Genomic DNA, 20,803 nt, shown 5'->3' on the forward strand with positions numbered 1-20,803 from the left:
AAAGTGAGAAACCAGGCAGTGTGGAGCCACACTGTCAGAAGGCAGGTACTGTGGAACCAAGCTGTGTGGAATCAGGAAGTGTGGAACCAAGCATTTCCTCACAGTCAAAGCAGGTGAGGGGAAATCCCCCATTGCGGTCACAACCAGGAATTAAAACCTGACCTAAATTGCAGCTATTCCCGATTGTATCCAAAACTACAGACACTTTGGCTGGTATTAGGCATTACGAATAGCCTTTCTTTTAAGTACCCACATACATTTGTTAATGAAAATTCACAAATGTGCAAATTTCTAATTTCATCAGTCAAAATATAATTCATTATATCATTTTGTAACGCCCAGCTGCGTGAGAGCCAGCTGTACCCGCCCCCTCCCCCGTCCGTTCCACCAGTCAGCGCTGGTGGATTGGAGCGGGGAGGGGGGAATCCATCCCCTCCCCTGTCACAGCAGAGAGCTGTGACAGGATCGAGAAGTGAGCGAACACCGGCATGTGTTCGCTCACCTCCCGATCTACTGAGCCGACCTGTGACAGTCTCATTGTCACAGGTCAGCTAGAACTATGAGGTGAGTGAAAAGCACTCACCTCATAGTTCTCCTTTAACAATGCACTCATTAAAATGCATATTGTGTTTTTAGTGTGTATTCAGTGAGTTTTCCATGCACTGCCATTGAATATAATGTAACACATATTTTTATTAAAATGCATCAACCAGTTGCCGTCCGCCCGTAGTAGAAAAACGGACGGACGGCACTGTCGCATTCGCGGGTTGCCGTCGGCATTTTTTTTCTGCTCGCAGCAAACTGGATTTTTCAAAAACTCAACACAATGTCCTCTATCCCAATGCACTATTGTGAACAGCTTCCTAGGTAATAATAGTAACTTGTTTTCATGAGCTTTTAGCATGCTGCGATCCTCTGTTGTAGTGCACATAAAATGCACTTGTGTGAGCAGGCCCTTAGGTGAACTCTATCATCTCTATTTTTTTTTTCCAATTAGTACTGCACTTCATATACTTTCTATACACACACCACCATCTAGTGGCATAGAAGAGAAGGTTCACATCTGCAGGAAAGCAAGGGATGCCGCTTTTCATCTGTTTTTGTATGACTCAGAGCTGTTTCAGGGATGTGCAGAGAAGGAGATTTGCTTTATAATTAAAGTGGAAGTTCACCCTAGAGTTATTCTATGATCATTAAACAGCCATAGAACACATGAACATTGATAAATGCATAGCAAAATGTTTGACCTCTATCCACACACTGATTGCCCAGCAATCAGCTTTGGAAAATGGCGCCATTTACTAGCGACAATATGAGACTCATGGTGTTGCTTAGCCCCCCTCGGGCCATCAACGTCTTTGACAGTATCAGGGCACAGAGGAAGAATTTCCTAGTCAAGCTTTGCAACTTACAAGATGCAGATAGCATGGGGGAGACTGAGAGACAAAATGACTTGCATGGTGTTGCTGGTAAACAGCTGTAAGTTTCCAATGCCTATTGATGGACAATCGAAGCACAGACAGAAGTCAAATGTGGTGCTATGAATTTATCAAGGTACATGTAATGTATGGCTGTTTCATGTTCATAGAGTAATTAACTTCTACTTTAAAATTTTCTCTATCCTACATATTGTTGGCAAACACCAAAAAGTGTTTTCCAGAAAGAGTCTGTTTATTCTAATTCTAGTCTAATTTATTTTAATGATAAGCAGGCAGTTTACATGTATGACTCATCTCTTCAGGGAAGCCTATCCCGCCTCAACCTAACCACTGAACTATAACTTTCTCAAACAATTCATCCCCACACAGCTACCTTCTCATGTATCACTTGCCCCTCCCTTTTAGATTGTAAGCCCTCGCGGGCAGGGCCCTCCTTACCATCTTGTCTTGAATTGTATTGTGCTTGTAATGTCTTCCTTATATTGTAAAGCGCTGCGCAAACTGTTGGCGCTATATAAATCCTGTATAATAATAATAATAATAATGTGAACAGAGATTGCTGCAGTTCTTCTTTAAGCCACCAACTATACAGACTAAGGCTGCGTTCACTCCTGACCGCTTTGTAGCGCGTCCTACGCTCGACGAACGTGCTACAAAACGGTCAAAAAAATAAATAGCATTGTAGTCAATGCCCTCGTTCCCACCTAGGCGTATTTCCGCCCGTCCCTAACGCCCTACAAAACGGCCCACGCCTGAAAAGGTCCCGGGACTACTTTGGGCCGTTTTGTAGGGCGTTTTCCATTGGGATACAGCCCAGTAGCCTTTGGAATCGCGCAACTTTTTTACCGCGAGACGGTCCGCGTGACGGTCGCGCGACAGACGCGCATATTACAATACGCCTAGGTGTGAATGGGGCCTCACTCAAAGTAGATGCTCTGGAGTATACAGTACATCCAATTTTTTATACCTTAATTATGTTTTTAATTGTATTAGTGCAATTAATTAATGAAATAATAAACCCTTCTAGAGAGCTACCTTCTATTGATGCTTTACATCAGTTTCCTCTAACTCAAACCTTCAGGTGGCCACTGCACACACTGCCACATGACATCAAATACAGTCCTTCATCATACAAATACAGCATTACTTTGCTTTCTGTGTATATAGCTTTCAAATTTAGGCAATACAAAAAAAGGAAACAAAAATAATAAAAGATAGACGATAGAAATGGAGACGACTTCAAATAAACTTAAAAGTGAAAGCTTTGGCATTTGCATTATATTAGATATCTACCACCATATGATTAGTTATGAGCAACAAATCGGTTTCTTTTGCAGCCACCCACATGTTAAATTTTCTTTACAAGTCTGAAAGACAAAACAAATTGTTTTACAGTATCCAGGAGAGGTCTGAGTCAGATTCCACTTTTTAGTCTGTGAAACTTCTCACAGCCACGGGAAATCAGCGGTAATTAATACCTGTCTTTCGTCTTACAAGCTTATTGCAGGCAATATACTTAAACAATCATTAATAACCAATAAAGGATGTCATCCAACCATGACTGATAGTCAAACAGATCACACTGATGACTATCTAAGCATGTCTCTGCTTCTAGATGCTTGCTGTGAAATCACTTTGATAATTTAAAAATATACACCGGGAAAGTGTAAAAACCTCTGTTTACTTCCTAAATAAAGTGAACCTTTGACCATGCAGGGCAAATTAACTTGTTTATGTTACAGCCCAACTCCAATCTTGGGACTCCCCATCCACCATTAGGGAACTCCTGCACTAATAATAAAGAAACCTGTTTACTTACCTTTTCCTGGTTGTCTTCAGTCCTGTAATATCACATAATGACGTGGTAACTCTCTCTTTAGCATTCTTCTGAGAATCCAGGGCGGTGGAGCATAGCCTCAACGCCCTGGGCTCACACAAAGCAGGTTAAATGAAGCTGGAGTTTATTCAACCCGGAATAGGAAAGGCAATTGACTGGTTACCAAGTGAATCTGCAGGGAATAGTGCTGGAGAAAGGGTGAGTATAGCAGCCAGAGCACATTTTTTTTATTTTTTCTGCTGTGTTTACCATCTGGAGAGAAGAGAAATAGCTGGTACTTCCCACTATGAGGAGCATGTAAGTCACTCCACTTGCAAGCACATAATAGCACTGGTGCTTGCCAACTGGCCTCTCAGCCACCAGTACCATCATATGCAGCCAGGAGAGAGTCCTTAGCCCTGTATAAGCAATGGGGGAATCAAAGTGAAGATAAAATATGATGCTACAGGGGATGCTTTAAATTACTCAAATTACTTCACATTAAGCAAACAGAAGGATGTTGTAGACAATACATGCGCTGTTTATTCTTGTTGGGAAAGTCACACATGATGTCACAGTACATGTGTCCCCGCCCAACATTTTGTTGAACATATCTGCCTGTCCTATGGCTGGAAGTACATGTATGGGCTGCTCAAAAGACTGCAGTCATTCCTCTATACCCCATCAGCCTGATGTACATCCAGGACCAATGGTGTATAGTACAAATATAGTCTAATATTACAGAAGCATTTATTTCAAACAGCAGCTGCCTATATAATATAAGGCGATATTTGCCAGATACACTAGAGGTTCTAGATGTGCATCTGGCTGATGAGGCATAAAGGACTGATTTGCATGGCTCTGCCCACTGTCCAAAAATTAGAAAAAAATCTGCTTATTTTTAGGATATGTGATGGAATGAGACCTGTTCTAAGAAGTCTGTACTTTGCTATGTACTGATTTGGTTGGAGAGCTTTTTGTTTGCTATAGTCCCTTCACATAATAACCTGTATTGTTATACTGTCCATTTCTCTTTCTAGATAAAAGAGTCATGCATTGTAGGTTTCATGAGACAGCACTGGGTCACCTTCAGAAAAATATTACTGACTTAGAAAAGGGAGTTTCACAAAAAGTCACAACAACCATATTGGCTCTGTCCATTAAAGACTGACTGCACAGAGAAAGTATAGATTTTGTGCCAAAGTGAGCTTCTGCCTTAACATTCAGAAAAATGTAGGTCACATGGTCTGTAAATGTTGCATTTGCATCTTCTAAAGTATTGCAACTTCTGCATGCAGTTTTAGGCTAATCTGTAAACAGAAACCAGTATTTTATTTTTCCTGAAAGTCCCAACTGGTCAGTGGGTGGCCCTTAATACAAAAGGGCCAATAGTATGGGTCGGGATGTCCGAGATACAAGTCATGGCTTCAACAAAGGAAGCAGGTATTTGCATAGCAGTTTTTTTAGGTTTCAGGGCTACTGGAGTATATTGACGACAATGAAAAGTACATACAGACCCCTTTAGAAACCTGCCATTTATTGCCGGTGGTAGTTTATTACTGTCACATTTAGTACAGGTACACTTTAATATCTGTTCCATTGTAAAATAGAAGGAATTATCTTCAGACCATAGCTCCAAAGTCTCCTCTGCTCTGGCTAACCAGAATTCTTACTTCCAAACATCCTGACTAGCCTGACATGAGGCGCTACAGTATTAAGTGCAGAATGAAGTGAGAACATAACATGGTATCCAATAACAGATCCTGCTGAAGACAGCGGCCACTGCTTACAAATGTTTACGTCTTCTGGAGAATTCTCTTAAATGTTATTTCCTTTTAGCCTAACATGACAAATATTTTTCATTATAATTCATATTTGCAAAGTATGGGATTTTCTAGAACCAAAATGTTTACTCCTAATTTTCTAAAGTGTATCTAAACCCAAAACCAAAAATTTCATATATTGCAGTTTACCAATTCCTTAATGTGGTAGTGCATTAGTTTCCTTTTATTCTTTTCTTTTGTTTTCCTTTTATTTTCACCTGGTGATCCTGCCAGTAAGTCTGTTGTTCTTTAGCTTCCTTTAAAGGAGAACTATGAGGTGAGTGATTTTCAGTAGATCGGGAGGTGGGCGAACACATACCGGCATTCGCTCCCCTCTCGATCCTGTCACAGCTCTCTGCCGTGACAGGGCAGGGGCTGGATTCCCCCCTCCCCGCTCCGATCTGCCAGCGCTGACTGGGGGGTCGGACGGGGGAGGGGGTGGGTACAGCTGGCTCTGCCTCTAGATAGGCAGAGCCAGCTGTCAGTCACGCAGCTGGGCGGATCCCTGCACAATTGTCGGGATCCGCTTCAGCTGCGGCGTCTCAGTATACCGCGAGCTGCTGCTCGCGGTATACTGCGGCGTCTCAGTATACCGCGAGCTGCTGCTCGCGGTATACTGCGGCGTCTCAGTATACCGCGAGCTGCTGCTCGCGGTATACTGCGGCGTCTCAGTATACCGCGAGCTACAGCCCGGGGTATACTGAGCCTAGGGTGACGGGAGGACGCTAGTTTGTGTCCTCCCGTTAGCCTAAAGAGAACTATGGGGAAAAGCCTTAGCCCCATAGTTCTCCTTTAATAGGCCAAGCTGTCCAGCAAAAGTGGCAGATAGATAGTTAAGATAAGGCATTTAACACTGAACGGTGTGCGTACAATGGTTGGCTTTTATTCCTTTATGTAAAACTTTTATCCCAAAAGGAAAAAAAAAACTGTTAGCTCTAACTAAAAAGTATTAGCTGGAGTTCCAAATTAATTTGTTATTCATGTTTATCTAAATCTGCCAGTGTATCTAACACCACCCTTTCTACAGGGTGACAATGCTGCTGTCCAAGGGTGGCTCCATTGCTCCTCCATAGTGTGGAGTCACCCTAAGACAGGAAGTGTCATACTGGCCGGATCACCAGGTGAAAATAAAGGAAAAAAGACTAAAACATGAAAATGAATGCAGCCATCGCATGTAAGAATTATTAAGAATTGTAAAAATATATTGTAATTGGTAAGAATTGTAAAATATATCTCATTTTTGGTTTTGGGTTTAGATATGCTTTAAGCTGTTTTACATGAAAGAAGTATTGTGACTCTAATAAAGACATAAAGAAAAATGGTTTCAAAGTGATTACAAGTGATGTAAGGTAAGGTGGAAGCAGGGGGCTACACCAATTTTATATCACTTCAAGCATGAACACCAGACTTCAGGTATATCATATTCTTCAACAACACGGTGCAGCCAATTGTATCCTAAAATGGAAAAATACATAAATAAGCATTTTAGAAACGGGGTGTAAACAATATTAAACATAATCATTGCCATCAAAGGGAAGCATAATTTGCAGTTATATTGAATACCAAAATGGTATAAAACAATATCCAATTATCAGCAGCACAGACATTAATTAAGTCATCATTCTGATAAATGGTAAGAACCATTCTGCCTTAAGAGAATGTCTTTATGATAAACTTACTTATCACACTGAAGAAAGAGCCATGATTCATTGAGCTACGACAACACTTTAAGGTGTAATAAAGTGGTCTCTCAAGCTGTGATAATACTGCTTGAGAAGCCACTTGAGCATGCCTTACGTCCTATTACAGCGTTATGAATATGGTCCAAGCTTTTAATGCAGAAAATCCTGTTTATCTGCACAGCAAGCTAAAATCAGTTATCACCAAGTTTTACCAAACCTTATCAATATCTGTCATGGGCAATACTGGTATCTTAATAGACAAATAGTAAAACTATATCTAAACCTAAAACACACATTGAATAAATTGCAGCATACCAGTCCTTGTTGCGGTGATGTGGTGGCTGCATTAGTTTTCTTTTTTTCCACGTTATTTTCATCAGGTGATCCTGCCAGTAACACACTTTGCGTCCTAGGGTGCCAACAGTCACTTGATGCACTGTATCTATGGAGGAGTAGTGTTGTCACCCTAGTTTGCACTCTTGATTTGGGCTACAAACACCTCCCTCTCGCTTTATCTTTATTACATAAGGAGGCATTCTTTTGTAGTTCACAGGATATAGCTGTAAAAACTGATAACATTGCTTGCAGGAAGTTACAAGGATGCTGGAATTCTGGCAGGTTTAACAGGTATTTGTCTGTACTTCCAAAAAATGTACTTAACCTGAAAAAAAGAAAACAAATGCACCCATATCTAAGGACCGGTGGGCTGTAATGTATCACATTTTTGTTTTACGGTTCAGATATCCTTAAATGACAAACTGCTGACAGGCGACCAGGTCCAGCTCGCAACTATCTGCAAACTATTCAGGAAGCATTTTGTGCTGATCCGCAGTGAGCTACACAGACATCTATCAAATTCATTTATCATTTTGTTTTATTGTTTAAACTTTGTGCAAAAATATTTCTGTTGTATTCCTTGTATTTTATGTATATTTTTATCTGAATAAATGAATTGAACTTTGTTATCAAATCCTTACTAAATATCCCTGTAAAGAAGTTACAAGGAACTTCACCCCCAATGCTGCCTGTAACTTCCTTTACAAAGTTTGAACTCGGCTTTAACTTTGATTTGCACACATTCAGAATGAATCTTCTCTACAATGAAATGATTTGCTGATATAGCTTGTGTATCATTGTGCACCTAAAACCACATCTTCTTTCTGAACAGACACTGTATTTCAGGAGAGATTCATGGCATAGGGATAGGACAGTGTATCTTCAATGACCTTATCAACCTTCTCCCCCCCCCTACAAGCTTCTGCTTCGTCCCCCGAAGCCCCCCTCCTTTTTTTTTCGACGTACGTACATCTTAAAGAGAGCAAGTACATTTTAGGAGAGTGTGTCATAGCTGTTTAATGCATGCCGCCCATGCAAATTTAACTTTTAGGAAGGAGGGGTCTGGGTAAGGGTATTTTTTTTTTCAATGGAAAAGATGTGACTCAAGATGTGTCATCTTTTGAAAAAACACACATACAAATAGTGCGACTTGCTTTCCTTCATCAGTGGTGTATATAAACCCCCAATTTGTAGTGGTGTAAGTTCACAAGCTCACATACACATTCCCACTAAAGTCACTCACTGTCTCCCTGTGTGAGACGTTGTCACTAGTGAATGCAGGGATCCCTATCTGCTTTGGCTGCAACTTCTACCTCAGAGCTGGGCAGCAGGTGAATTAAAGTAGAACACTGACAGACAACTGAAACAGCACTAGAAAGGATAACCGCGGGACACAATTGATGAGATAGCCAAGAAAAACAAATAATAATAACAACATCCAAAATTTAAACACCACCACAAGAAATTTGCAGGACAGAAAAACACATCGCACAGCAGCGTTTGCCAAGCAAGACAAAATATGAGAAGTAAGTAAAATGTTTCATTTATATATATTTTTTTTTTATTTGATGTTTATTTGTATATACAGTTTGGCTATTTTGGCTTCATTACTGCATTGATGTTATCAAAGTAACGTTTTTGGTAATCTTCATGGGACGCTTAAAATTTGAATACTGCCTAAGGGCAAACAGTTTGGGACATTATTCAGTCAGATGTTGAAAGGAGTCTGAAATGCTGTGATTTGGGGCATCATTAGGAGGACTACTGCTACATGGTACCCAGAGAGTCAGGAGTCACCTCTGCAACATGGAGCGCTTTCTGAACTCATAGCGCCGCCTGCTGGATGAAGTTGACATTTCCACTTTCTTTCCAAGGGAGCAAAGCCAAATGAATGCCCTAAGTCATTTTCTCAAATTGTAAATACTTGAGAAGACTCCTGGTATAAGCTAGATACATAACATGCTGCGTTATCTAAAGCAGAGACTAAAGATCGCAGTGCACGCAGATAAACTCTAAGTCGTTAATTAGGTATTTTATTTAACACTCCGATCGCAGTGTTTTCTAAAGCTTGTTAAGCAGCATTGCCAAGTAGGATTTTGCTGAACTTAAATTCTAAAAATGATCTCACTCAGTTGTCTGGTACAAGAGTTTAAACTGCAGTAAGGAGTTGCTGGCGTACATTCTTCAGCCATTATTTCTAAACATTTGCAGCAATAACAAAACAGTTTGCTGGCTCCCTTATCATGTGGACGCTGGATTCACAGTATTATCCCAAGTGGGTTTGCAGGATTAGCATAGCACAGGTTTTTTTTTTTTTTTTGGCATGCTGAATGCAGAGAGGATACATTCTCTGTTCATTCTGAGCTTGCATGAGCAAGTTAAAGGGACAACAACCATACTGGTAGGTGCAATCAATTCATTTAGACAGATGCATATAGTGTCAATTTTTGTATTTAAAAGTTAATTTCCTTCTCAAATTCTTTATATTTTCTATGTGTTATTTTTTTTTTAACCTACTGATAGTGTTATTATGCCTCATATGTGAAAATAGATAAATATCCTTGCAATTTAGATTTGGATGTTATGCATATTACTCATACATTTTGATGCAGTTCATCTAGCCTACTGTGCAGACTTATTTGGAACATTCAAAGTGCAGTAACCCCTTGCAGCCAAGCATCTTTCATAGTTCTGTACATAAGTCTAGTTTTTCTTCTTGTTGCACTGCTTTATTAAATGTGCCTGTATCTGTCAGTATGTAAGGCATGCATTTTGAGGTTATATTAGGTGACTTCTGCTAAGTACAATAGCTACCGCTATAAATAAAAGTCGATTTTCCACGAAATACATCACACAAAGACGTGTGGCTCTGAAATCCACCATCTCGCTCCCAGATTTTGGAAGACGCAGGTACTTAAGCATCTGGAAATGCCATCAAAGAAGTATCGAGGGGGATTTCACAGCCAATAAGCTATGGCGGCGAGGCACTACCTATCAGCAAGCAGATATTGGAATATACAGCAAGCAGCAATTTGCCTGGCTTGTCTGGCTCAGGGGAAAAGCACCATTAACAAATTAACACAGGGCAAAAAGCCATTCTAAAAGATCAACTTCATAAAATAGCTTTTCTCGCTTGACTAACCTCCTGGCGCTTATTTAAAAAAACACAGTGCACTCTTAGAAATCTATTTCTTGTCTTTTTAAAAGGAATAGTGCACAGAAAAGGAATTTGTGGTCACCCATCTTAACAAATTTCAGAATGCTGAAAAAAATCATTGCCAATTGGTCACTCTTTTGTGTATGGTTCCTTAATAATATGAAAAAAAAGACTTTGGTGTTGATTTACTAAAAGAGTCATTTTCTTTGCACGGTCAGTAAAAAATAGACATCAGCCATGTTCACTGGAAGTTCCTATTTCAAATTCCACTGTTCATGGCTGAGTGTTTGACGTAATGCCAGGCTCAGTGGGGTAAGTGAAAAAGTGACTTCTTTTTTAAATCACCCCATTTGTCTACAAAAAGCTAACACTAAAAAAGTAGTCATAGCCTAAACAAAGCATAGTAGAAGTGTAAAGCATAGTAACTTAACTTTTTTACATGCATGTGTGACTCTCTAAGGCAGTGAAGAGGTTAAGTATGAACACCCCATTGTGTCCGCTGAGCATGTGAGCATTTCTGGAGTATTTTACAAGCAAATTAAGTATGTGAAGTAGATAATCATTATTTGGGGATCCTCAGAAGTTAAATGTTTACCCTCCCTAAGGAATTCAAACCGCTGAAACTTTTCTTTTATCGTAGCAGTAAAATGTGCAAAGAAAACTACTTAAATCCTCAAGACATTTGCTTTTAAAATGGTGTTGGGGGACGAGCATCCACTACTGTGGCCATTAAAAGATTATAGGTGAAGATGTATATTCCTGCTGTTGCCCTGACTTCGCTCAAAGCTACAGATCCCATTTGACTGCAATCAAACCAGGCTGTATTTTCCCACTGTAAACCCCTTAGGTGTATTTAGTTTCATGTCTCCTGATGTTTTTTTGCTTTAGGGAAACCTGTGGGTTTTCTTATGCTAATGTTATATTTTGGCTAGTTTAAAAAATACTTTGCATTTCACAGCTAGTCACAAAAAAACTATTAGATAATATATAAAATTAAAATTGGCAGTTGAAACCTCTATACAAACAGTTGACATTGAAATCACTTGGCAAGGATTCAAGTCATGCATGTTCCAAATATAGATCTACTTAAAGTAAACCTGTCATAAAAGAAACATGGAGGCTGCCATTGCTGAACTCTCCTAAATTGCTAGTTGGTCACCGCTGTGACATCCGTGTCCATACAGTTTTCTCCTCCGTCTTGTGATGGAGGAAAAAACTGCAATTACTGGACCCCATGTCAGTCTATGGGGAATCCGGTTACCCCTGCCAGTCACGGCGAAACGGATCTCTGAACCGTTTGCTTTTCCGGACCTGGCTGGAGTCGGGGGAAACTGGGTGTAAACTGATGCCTGTCCGTTTACACATCCCCATAGACTTATATTGGACATCCGATCGGGTACGCCTGAAAAATGTAAAGGTGGACACGATCATACCGCCCATGTAAAAGAGGCCTAAGTGTTGCAGGTCATTGGCTCAGAAGCACTTAAGTTAGAGAATCAGCATAACAGTCAGGCACCTAGCATTTTCGATAAGTAGAGGATAGCAATGACAGCTCTTGTATTTCAGGTTTTCTTTAGATCAGACCATTTGGCTGTTCAGAAGATCATGCTAGAATAAGCAGTTCAGCAGTGTTTGAATGTGCTACTTTCACATATATAAATATTGGATGCTGATTATAAATTATACCCTCTTCAGTTTAATATGTACAAGGCGCATAGATTGCTTGCATGGTTGTATTTTTTTTTATAAGCTTATATTCAAGTATAAAAAAATATGACTCATATTTCACACAGCACTGAACTATCATTTGGCTTTATCTCTTTTAACACCTGGAACAACAGTGGTTACTTTCTGAAGCTTTGCATAGAGTTATGCTGACGTGATGTGATTTTAGTACGCTAGAAAAATCCTGTCAACGGTTTTAGTAGAGGTGCCACAGGTTTGCACAAAGCTTTTGTCTTGTGGTATATTTGTCCCTGGGCTTTTTAGTGTGAAACATTCACTCTGCCAGAACGATTAATTAAGTGTAAGATTCCATTTGCCATGTAAATTGTGTGTGTACACCAAAAATATGTTTATTACAAGCCATTTACTCAAATAAAATGCAGTTATTGCAGCCAGTCCTATTCTACCCCTGTTGATATGTTAAAATCCCACCCCCCATACTTGCAAAAGGTGACAGGGTCTAGATAGTCTCGGGAGCCTTGGTAGATGACTCTGGGACATTATCATTTTTGGCTAGAATGGATTGTGGGTCCTTAGCTGTCTAGGACTGTCTCCTTATAGACCGTAAATAGCAGCCAAATGTTACTAGATGTGTAAATACCTTAGAATGTCAGTTCTGAAATGTCTTCAGAAAAACTGGAAATTTGAGGGAATTAAAAGGTATTTACAGGCTGATACAGATCCTATGTGGAGCTTCCAAAAACATCCTGAGTGATATTAAGAAGAGATTTGCACTGGCAATATCAGTTTAATCCACTCAAATATAACAAGTGACAATGAGTTAGAATATGGATGACAAAAACAATGCTAAGACCCTCACATAAACAGTTTCTGCCTGACTTTGTGCTTATAGTAAGTGTTTACTGCATCAGGGGTTTATATAGACCATCAATGAGTACCTACCAAGGAACTTTCGCAAGGAACATTAAGGTTCCTAAGAGCCACATGTGGCTCTGGAACCACCAGTTGGTGATCAGTGTTATAGAATATTGACAGGAAAAATGTAAACTTGTCACAAAGAAATGCAACTATAAATGTGTACAGGATGCAAAACAACAGTAGCATTCAGTGAAAACTGCACATCAAACTGATCAGTAGAGATATAGGCAGCTGAAAATTAAAATGAAACTTTTCCCATTAATGCCAATCTTGACTCTGCCTCCTAAGTCTACCAAGCTTGCCCATTGTTTTTTTAATGACTTAGTGGATGCAACGACTTAAAGGGAGGTTCAGAAGGCAGTTATGCAATGTTCAAGCAAGTTGGATTATGCCTGATTATTTAAAACTTCATCCTACTAAATCTATGGCTGCACATTGCTTTGCCATGTGGTTATCACTGAAGCTAACCTTTGCTCAATCTTGAACCTGAATTGTCAAGGTTTCTGACCAGTTTACTTTATTTCAGAACTCACAGCATAACTCTAGAAAGGTCATCCTCAATAACAATGCTACATCTTGATGGCCATCATATTTTTTGCCATGTTCAGCTTTTAAAATCAGGATAAATTGATTCAGTGAACTTCATCGATAACAGATGGGGCAAGCATGCGATGTTGACTCAACTGCCAGAACTCAGGTTCCCAACATTCCTCAGGTTTGATAGAGGTGCGGGAATGCAGGTAAGCAGGAAACAATCTGATAGGCAATGCTGCCTAGTGATGAGCCAATAGGAATGTGCAGGGGCAGGGCTTCCTCCAACACAACCAGGAAGCTCCGGAGCTTTGCCCATCAAAATGGTCTGGCATTTGGGTGTGACAGGAAGGTTTGGGAAGCTTGTGCACCGATGTTACCTTTAGGTGCCAGAAGAAGTTTGCCCCTCTTCCGTCCAGTGAGGCATTGTCCAATAATCATATACCTCTCTGAAACAAGAATATATTTATATAATACATGAGGTCCTCCTGCACATTACACAGGGTCCACCTACACACTAAGTAGTGGATTCCAAATCAGCTTTAAGCAGGGAGAGCATCAACATTGTCAATATTTATCTCAGAAGATCTGACAAATGAATCATCTTTGTTTAACGCACTTCCCACTGACAAAATGAGGGCTTTGAAAACATAACATTGAGCGGAGATATCTTCTTTCACCACGTCTGTAAATATTTAATTGCCTGCCTAGCAGTCTATACAATTGCAAAAAAACAAACAAACTTAGAATAATATATTTTTTTCATATTACAAACAAATAGTGACCCAAATGTTACCACACAGCATACCAACTCTTTTCTTTTTTATTATAAACTGAAATGTTGTACAGCAAAAAAACCCGAAAGCATTAAGCACTTTGCCCCTTATTTAATTGCAAACTGCATTTATCTCTTTCATGCTGCCTGCTGTCTTTGTTTATGTGACATCTCCATCCAATTTACAGAGGGACAGGAAGCTGTTGTGTCTGAAAGCAGCAGGAGAGGTGGAGCCCACCCTGTCCCAGCTGCTTGGTGCTCATAGCCAGCACACTCCCTTCCCTCTGATGGGATCTGCCTGTACACTTTCTCCAACAAGATGTTACCATCAGGTATCATCCAAGTACTCCACACATACACAGCAGAAATAATTACTAAAAATATCAAATGATATTGCTGCAGTACTAAGTTTTGCGAATCACTTCTCTGCAATACAAAACTGCTTATCCTTCAGAAGTAGTGCTACATTCTTGCAGCAGCCTGTGGAAAGTAAATAAAGTAAATTAGCTTAAAAGGAGAACTATGGGGTCAGTGCTTTTCCCCATAGTTCTCCCCAGGGTCACAGGAGGACACAAACTAGCGTCCTCCCGTGACCCAAAGCTCGCTGTAACGCGAGCTAAAGCTTGCGGTATACGGAGCCCACCGCAGCCGGGACGGATCCCGACATTACTGTCGAGATCCACCCAGCTACGTGATTGACAGCTGGCTCTGCCTATCTAGAGGCAGAGCCAGCTGTACCCGCCCCTCCCCCGTCTGTTCCGCCAGTCAGCGCTGGAGTATCGGAGTAGCTTTTTTTCACCTTTGCGTCTCCTTTATAGTAGCATTTGAAAATAATTTATGCAATAATTTAGAGCCAAATAATAGTTTTAGCAATAGAACGTTCATTTATACAGGTCTGTAGATGGGACCTAAAAATAACGACAACTGAGGGGTCAAGGGTGACAGAGAAGTTTGATTCTAAAAGAGGAAAATGTGGAGTCCCTCTTAAATGAGGGAATTTTTAAGAACTTGTCAAGTCTCACAAAGAAAGCGGGAGTCACCCAATTTTTAGACCCCTGTTCTTATTTTCCAGGCTATGTCTATAAAACTCCTGCCCACTAATCCTGGATTTGGTCCATGTGGGTCCCTCTCTCAACCTTATTTTCCAACCACACTCCATATCTAAGGATGGGCAAAGCTCAGGTTCATTTTAACATGATCGTTCAGTCTGCAAACACGAAATCTGAAAGATGCCTCTGTTCTTGCTCTTATACAGTTAAATAAAAAATATGCTATTTCTCTATAATTTTGTAAAACATAAAAAAAACTCTTTCTATGTCATCAGCTAGTATAAACTGACTCTCCTCTGGATCCCTGAATAAAAGTTTTGTTAGAAGAAGGCAGCATGTTAATGCCTATGATGCCCTGACGTTCCTTGTCTCTGGAGTTCTGGAACTTAACTGTGATATATAGAATTGTTTCTCTTTCCACTATGGACAGAGAGCAAACTGTACTGTGCAGCATACAGAAGAAAATACATAGAGGTGTGCCCCTCGCTGATTTGTTCTGATTGGCTAGGAGCCCATGCATGTCTTTCACGGGAGTTTGTGATCCAAGCTTGCTGTCATAAAAACTGCTACTTTGAGTGACTATTTATTTGAAATAAGTGGGGAGAAGGTCTGTAGATAAATAAAATGGGTATTTTCACAGACTTATAGAAATAAAATTAAACATTAGAAAATAATCCTAACTATAAAGACCCACAGAGATTTTGTAAAGTGAGAAACCTCTCCCACCTCTAACACTGAGGCTAATGGTGGTAGTCTCCCAGCCATAAGATACTCATTGTCTGGATTTCTTTGTGTCAGTGGAAAACCAATATGATAGAAATCCACAAATTAAACCCATACTGCTCAAACCACTTATGAAATAGTTGCTTCTGCATAGTGGGCATCGGGAAGTACCAGCAATATTCAAAGCGTTGCTAGGGTTCATAGAAAGAGTCTACTTCTGCAGCACAGTGGCTTAGTGGTTAGCACCTCTGCCATGCAGCACTGTGGGCCCCTGGTTCAAAAGTGGGTCAGAACACTATCTGCATGAAGTTTGCATGTTAGCTGGGTACTGCTGTTTCCTCCTACACTCTAAAGACATGCTGGTAGAATAATTGTCTCTTCTCCAAATCAGCCCAAATCATGTGTATGCATGCGAGATAGGGACCTTAGATTTTAAGCTCCGTAAAGGCTGCGGCTAATGTGAATGTAAAGTGCTGTGTAAATTGTCAGCGCTATATGAATAGATGTAATAGTAATACTTCTTTCTGAAGTTGATATTTGTCTACGCTTCTGCATCTCCCCCCAGGCGCCAACTGCCACTATGTGGGATTTGCAAAGCCCCCTTCTCTTTGCCTCTGAGATCAGATATGCATTGGGAATTGCAGAGCTGAGGGAAGTGCTAGACTCCTCCTATGAGGACACAGCCAAGGGGAGACCTGGGGGGACGTTCTTCACTCTGCTGGGCACCACTGCATCGGGGGTGTGGTCAGCGAATTTTACAGAGAGAAGTGGACATTTATGCTGTGGGTAGTTTTAGGTCAAGGGGATAGATGTCTGTATTGCATGGGGGAAATTTTTGATTGTGGTGGGGAGATATGTGTTAGGTACTCTTGACCTCTGCACTGTGGGTTACATAATACTGACCTCGGAACTCTGCGTTACTTACTCTTGACCGTTTTACTCTGAGGTATATACTACTGACCTCTACAATCTGTGCTACTTACTGCTCACCCCTGCACTGTGCGTTACATACTACTGATGACCCCAGAACTTTTCAAACATTCTTTACTTTTTAATGGAGTCTTGCTAGGTTATCTCATTAAAAGAGCATGATGCACCCTGGTGATCTTCGATCTCTCCCATAATGTTCAGGTTGATCTCCACCTCTCTAAGGTTGCCAACCCCTAGTATAAAGACTATGATTCACAAACACATAATGAATATCAATACAGGTATTACCCCATGCCGAAACATGTCTATTATATAATCATCTCAATATGCAGAGCATAATATACAGTACTCAGCACTACAAAGAAAGCTCTGTAACAACTTAATTAGCCACTTGAGATAATTAGCATAGCTGCTACACTTACTATTAGCAGGACATCTTTCAGGACTTATTGGGTCTTGAATATAAAGGTTTTGCGGCACTCTAATAGAAAGCAGCGCTTTAACAATACAAAATGTTTGCGTTACACCTATGGTGCAATTACTGACAATCAATAGAAGAACACTTGTCTACATTATCTAGACAGCTGATTCAGGACAACATTTTATGATATGGGACTACTAATCAATAGGAGTTGCATGCTAGGTTATTTTTTTTCCCCATTTCATTATTTCTTAAACATGTTATTAAATTTTAGGTGATTGAGCAAGAACATAGCAAAAGAGGGAGATGGAAAGATAGGTTCCTGACAAGATACATCTGAGCATCATTGGTAGCATCCTCAGAGTGCCAGGACACAGTGCATCATCTTGCCAAGGTGGATGTATGGATACAGAATGTGCTCAGTGACAGCTGCGCTCCCTTTTCATTAAAAAAGGGAACAATGTTTCTTGGGTGCATAGACATTTTCCACAATAGAAAATCTGTGTGTGTACAAACAACATCTTACAATACTAAGAAGCACCTGTTGTCACTCTTGATAGTCTACACAAGCCAATAGTCTTTTACAATTTACAGGCAATGTGTGTCACATTGATTCGAACCATTAGGCATGGTCAATCTGAGACAGACTAGATAGAGTGGTAGTATGTGCGCAAATTGAAGGATACAAAGGTTATACACCTACTGTGGTTACAAATGAAGTATAGAATAGGAAGATCTGACAAAAGGCCTAGTTAGTCACCAAACACGAAATAAATCACAACTGAAGCCTTTAATAGGTTTTTCATTTATCAAGACTAACAATTTGCAATCTCTGTGACAAATATGAGATACTGGAAGTTTCCTATCTAGCATATGCAATGTAGAGTACACATTTATAATTACTTTGCAGAAGATGTCCATTTATTTGTTATCATCGACACTTGATTATTCAATTATTTGATCCAGCCATACCGAATACTAGGCTGGGCATCACACAATTTTAAAATGTATCCAAAGTAGCCCTGCTTTTTATTTAAGGCCAGTGTAAAAGGCTTAGCCTTTGTGCACATGATTGCTATTAAAGAAGAACTGCAAGCATTAAGTGCTTGTTTGTGTCTACGTACTAAAATAATAAAGATATACTCACACAAAGCTCCAAGCTGGTCAACTGTCACGGCACTCCTTCCAGCATGTCTCCCCCTCCCTGCAGAATTGGAATCTTCCTCATGTCTATGCACTGTGTATAGACGTGATGATTTATGGGACCTTAGACCACTGCAGAGGAGGGGGAGAGACATTGGAAGGACATGTTCAAGAAGAAGCCGTCTCGGAGCTTCGGGTAGAGTATATATTTTACTTCAACCTAGACACAAACGATCAGTTAACCTTTGCAGTGCGGGGGTAGCCCCACTGCAATGGTTAATTTAAAAAAATCCTTGAGTTCTTCTTTAACTCCAAATCACTTCCTGTTCTTAGTTAGAAAGCTAAAGGACAGAATGGTGGACACAAACACAGTGAGAACATCTTTCTCTGTGGAAACTGGATGGCATTGGTGCTGGCAAAGCAGGAAAACCAAACCAACAGTGTATGCAGCCAGCAGCAATAGTACTTGTGTGCATTAGCCTCTACTTGGCCCTCCCGTCAAACACTTATCTATGTGTAGGCATTTATTTAAACACTGCGCTACCCCTTGAAGTTTCATTTTAGTGCTGTAACCTAACATGACAGTAAACAAACCCAAAACTGCAAGCCTGGTCATTTCTGATCCACCCACTCCACCACAGTGATTTCACCTACACCGTGAACTTCCCTATAAAAGCCTTCATTATACTAAGAGATTAACTATCACAGAGCACAGTGAAATAAAGGATTCCCTTAAAAAGTAGAGCACTTAGCCTATGGCAGCCTACTTAGCAGCAGACTAGCTGTCTCTACTAGTGGAAGAAAACGAAGTGTTCCAATAAGTTTTTCGGCTTGGTTGGAAAAAGAATGGCCCATTCAATGGCACCTCTCTCTAAATGCCCTTTTCCTTGCTCTTAACAGTCCTCTTTCCATAAAATATTTGACTTCATCCAGCCTCGCCTCCTTGGAAAGCCTGAACATCATCAGTGTTTCCGAATTCCACTTTAGCCTTTCTCTGTCACTCTTTTCTCTCCCTCCTTTACATTGCCTTATTTTTTTTACGGCGTGCAGGAATTGCTATGGAGACCTAAGAGAAGTTGAATGTTCTCACATGGCAAAAATGTTTTTTTTTTGGACGTCTCTCCTCTGAATGCAAAACCCATTCACAGGTCAACCTCATCCTGCCTAATGATGTCCTCATGGCTCTTTTCTAATAGGTACATTGACTGACTGCCCAAAAGGCATGTCTTTACCAACTTGGCTGACAGAGGGGGATTGAGCTTTACTTTATTCTTTGTCCACAAGGCAGAAACACTTTTTTTTTTTTTTTTGCTGAGCTACACTAGGCCATTTAAGGTTGCTAATATTCTCTGTGAATGCAGCATGGATGGATTATTAAATGCACAGTACTGGCTCACAGAAAGCACAAAGCCATGCGTCTGCACCGACTAAACTCTGCACAGCACAAACTATTTTTTATCTAAATAAATTAAAGACAAACAACTGAGAGCTTCTGATCGGGATCTCTGCAGTCCCTACACAACTCTTCATCATCTTTTATGGTGGAAACCTTATTATCTGGTAGTACTGCTAGCAGAGTCTACAAGTGTTAATGGGTTATTTAGCTGTCATTGCAGCATGTGCCCTGCAAACCAGACAACCATGTACAATACATATATAAAACATAAGTAAGAATACTTTCAATAACATTAAAGGAAGAGCTGGAAGATTGCTGCCAATGTCTGGCTTTAGTTTGTATCTGTATGTCTCTTTAGTTTCTGACCACACATACACTTGTGCTTTTAAGGTAACTATTGGAATGTTCTTTTGTTTAGTTGGTTGACTTAACTGAACACTAGGAGATTAAAAGGCGGTTCATTTTGCTAAGGAATTTTTACTTAGTTTAGTGAATGTGGTGAAAATTCACGTTGCAAAGGATACCCAATCACGATCAAGTGAATCTAAAAACAAACTGTATTTTTACTTGCACATGATTGGATGGTGGAAGTCAGCAGAGCTGCACCTCATTAACTAATCTAAAGGGAAAATTCTGTTGCAAATTGTATATTCCCTTGCAAAGTGAGCAGCCTACTTGCCCTTAGTAAATCAACTTCTAAAGGTGCCTATACACCTTATGACAAAAGTCTTGCGATGGTCGTATGCTTATTGAAAGCTTGTACGATCTGACCACCTTGGACGGGCAGATCGTACTTGCGATCATCGAAAGTCCGCCCCGCAGAGGGGCGGGCTTCCGATGACCGCAATGCAGAACGGGCAGTGTGCGCGTGCGCACACCGGCCCATTCCACAGCTATCGAACGAGCAGGCTAGAAACCCGCCGACAATCGTACGATTCTCGGCGGGTTTTCGAGCATGCTGGTTCGACAAAAGACGTG

At 40.4% G+C, this 20,803-nt stretch overlaps 1 protein-coding gene across 1 annotated transcript in view; it reads left to right on the forward strand.

The window, feature by feature from the left end:
- The first annotated feature begins 8,590 nt into the window (after positions 1–8,590).
- IL11 (interleukin 11) overlaps positions 8,591–20,803 on the forward strand; it is a 32,683-nt gene continuing 20,470 nt past the window's right edge. Inside the window, exon 1 of the mRNA XM_018554399.1 lies at positions 8,591–8,622. Within this exon, the coding sequence (XP_018409901.1) occupies positions 8,616–8,622 (7 nt within the window). The 5' untranslated portion in view covers positions 8,591–8,615. The remainder of the gene's footprint in view (positions 8,623–20,803) is intronic.

This window comes from Nanorana parkeri, unplaced genomic scaffold, assembly GCF_000935625.1.
Source record: "Nanorana parkeri isolate BGI_ZX_2015 unplaced genomic scaffold, ASM93562v1 scaffold156, whole genome shotgun sequence".
NCBI lineage: Eukaryota > Metazoa > Chordata > Amphibia > Anura > Dicroglossidae > Nanorana > Nanorana parkeri.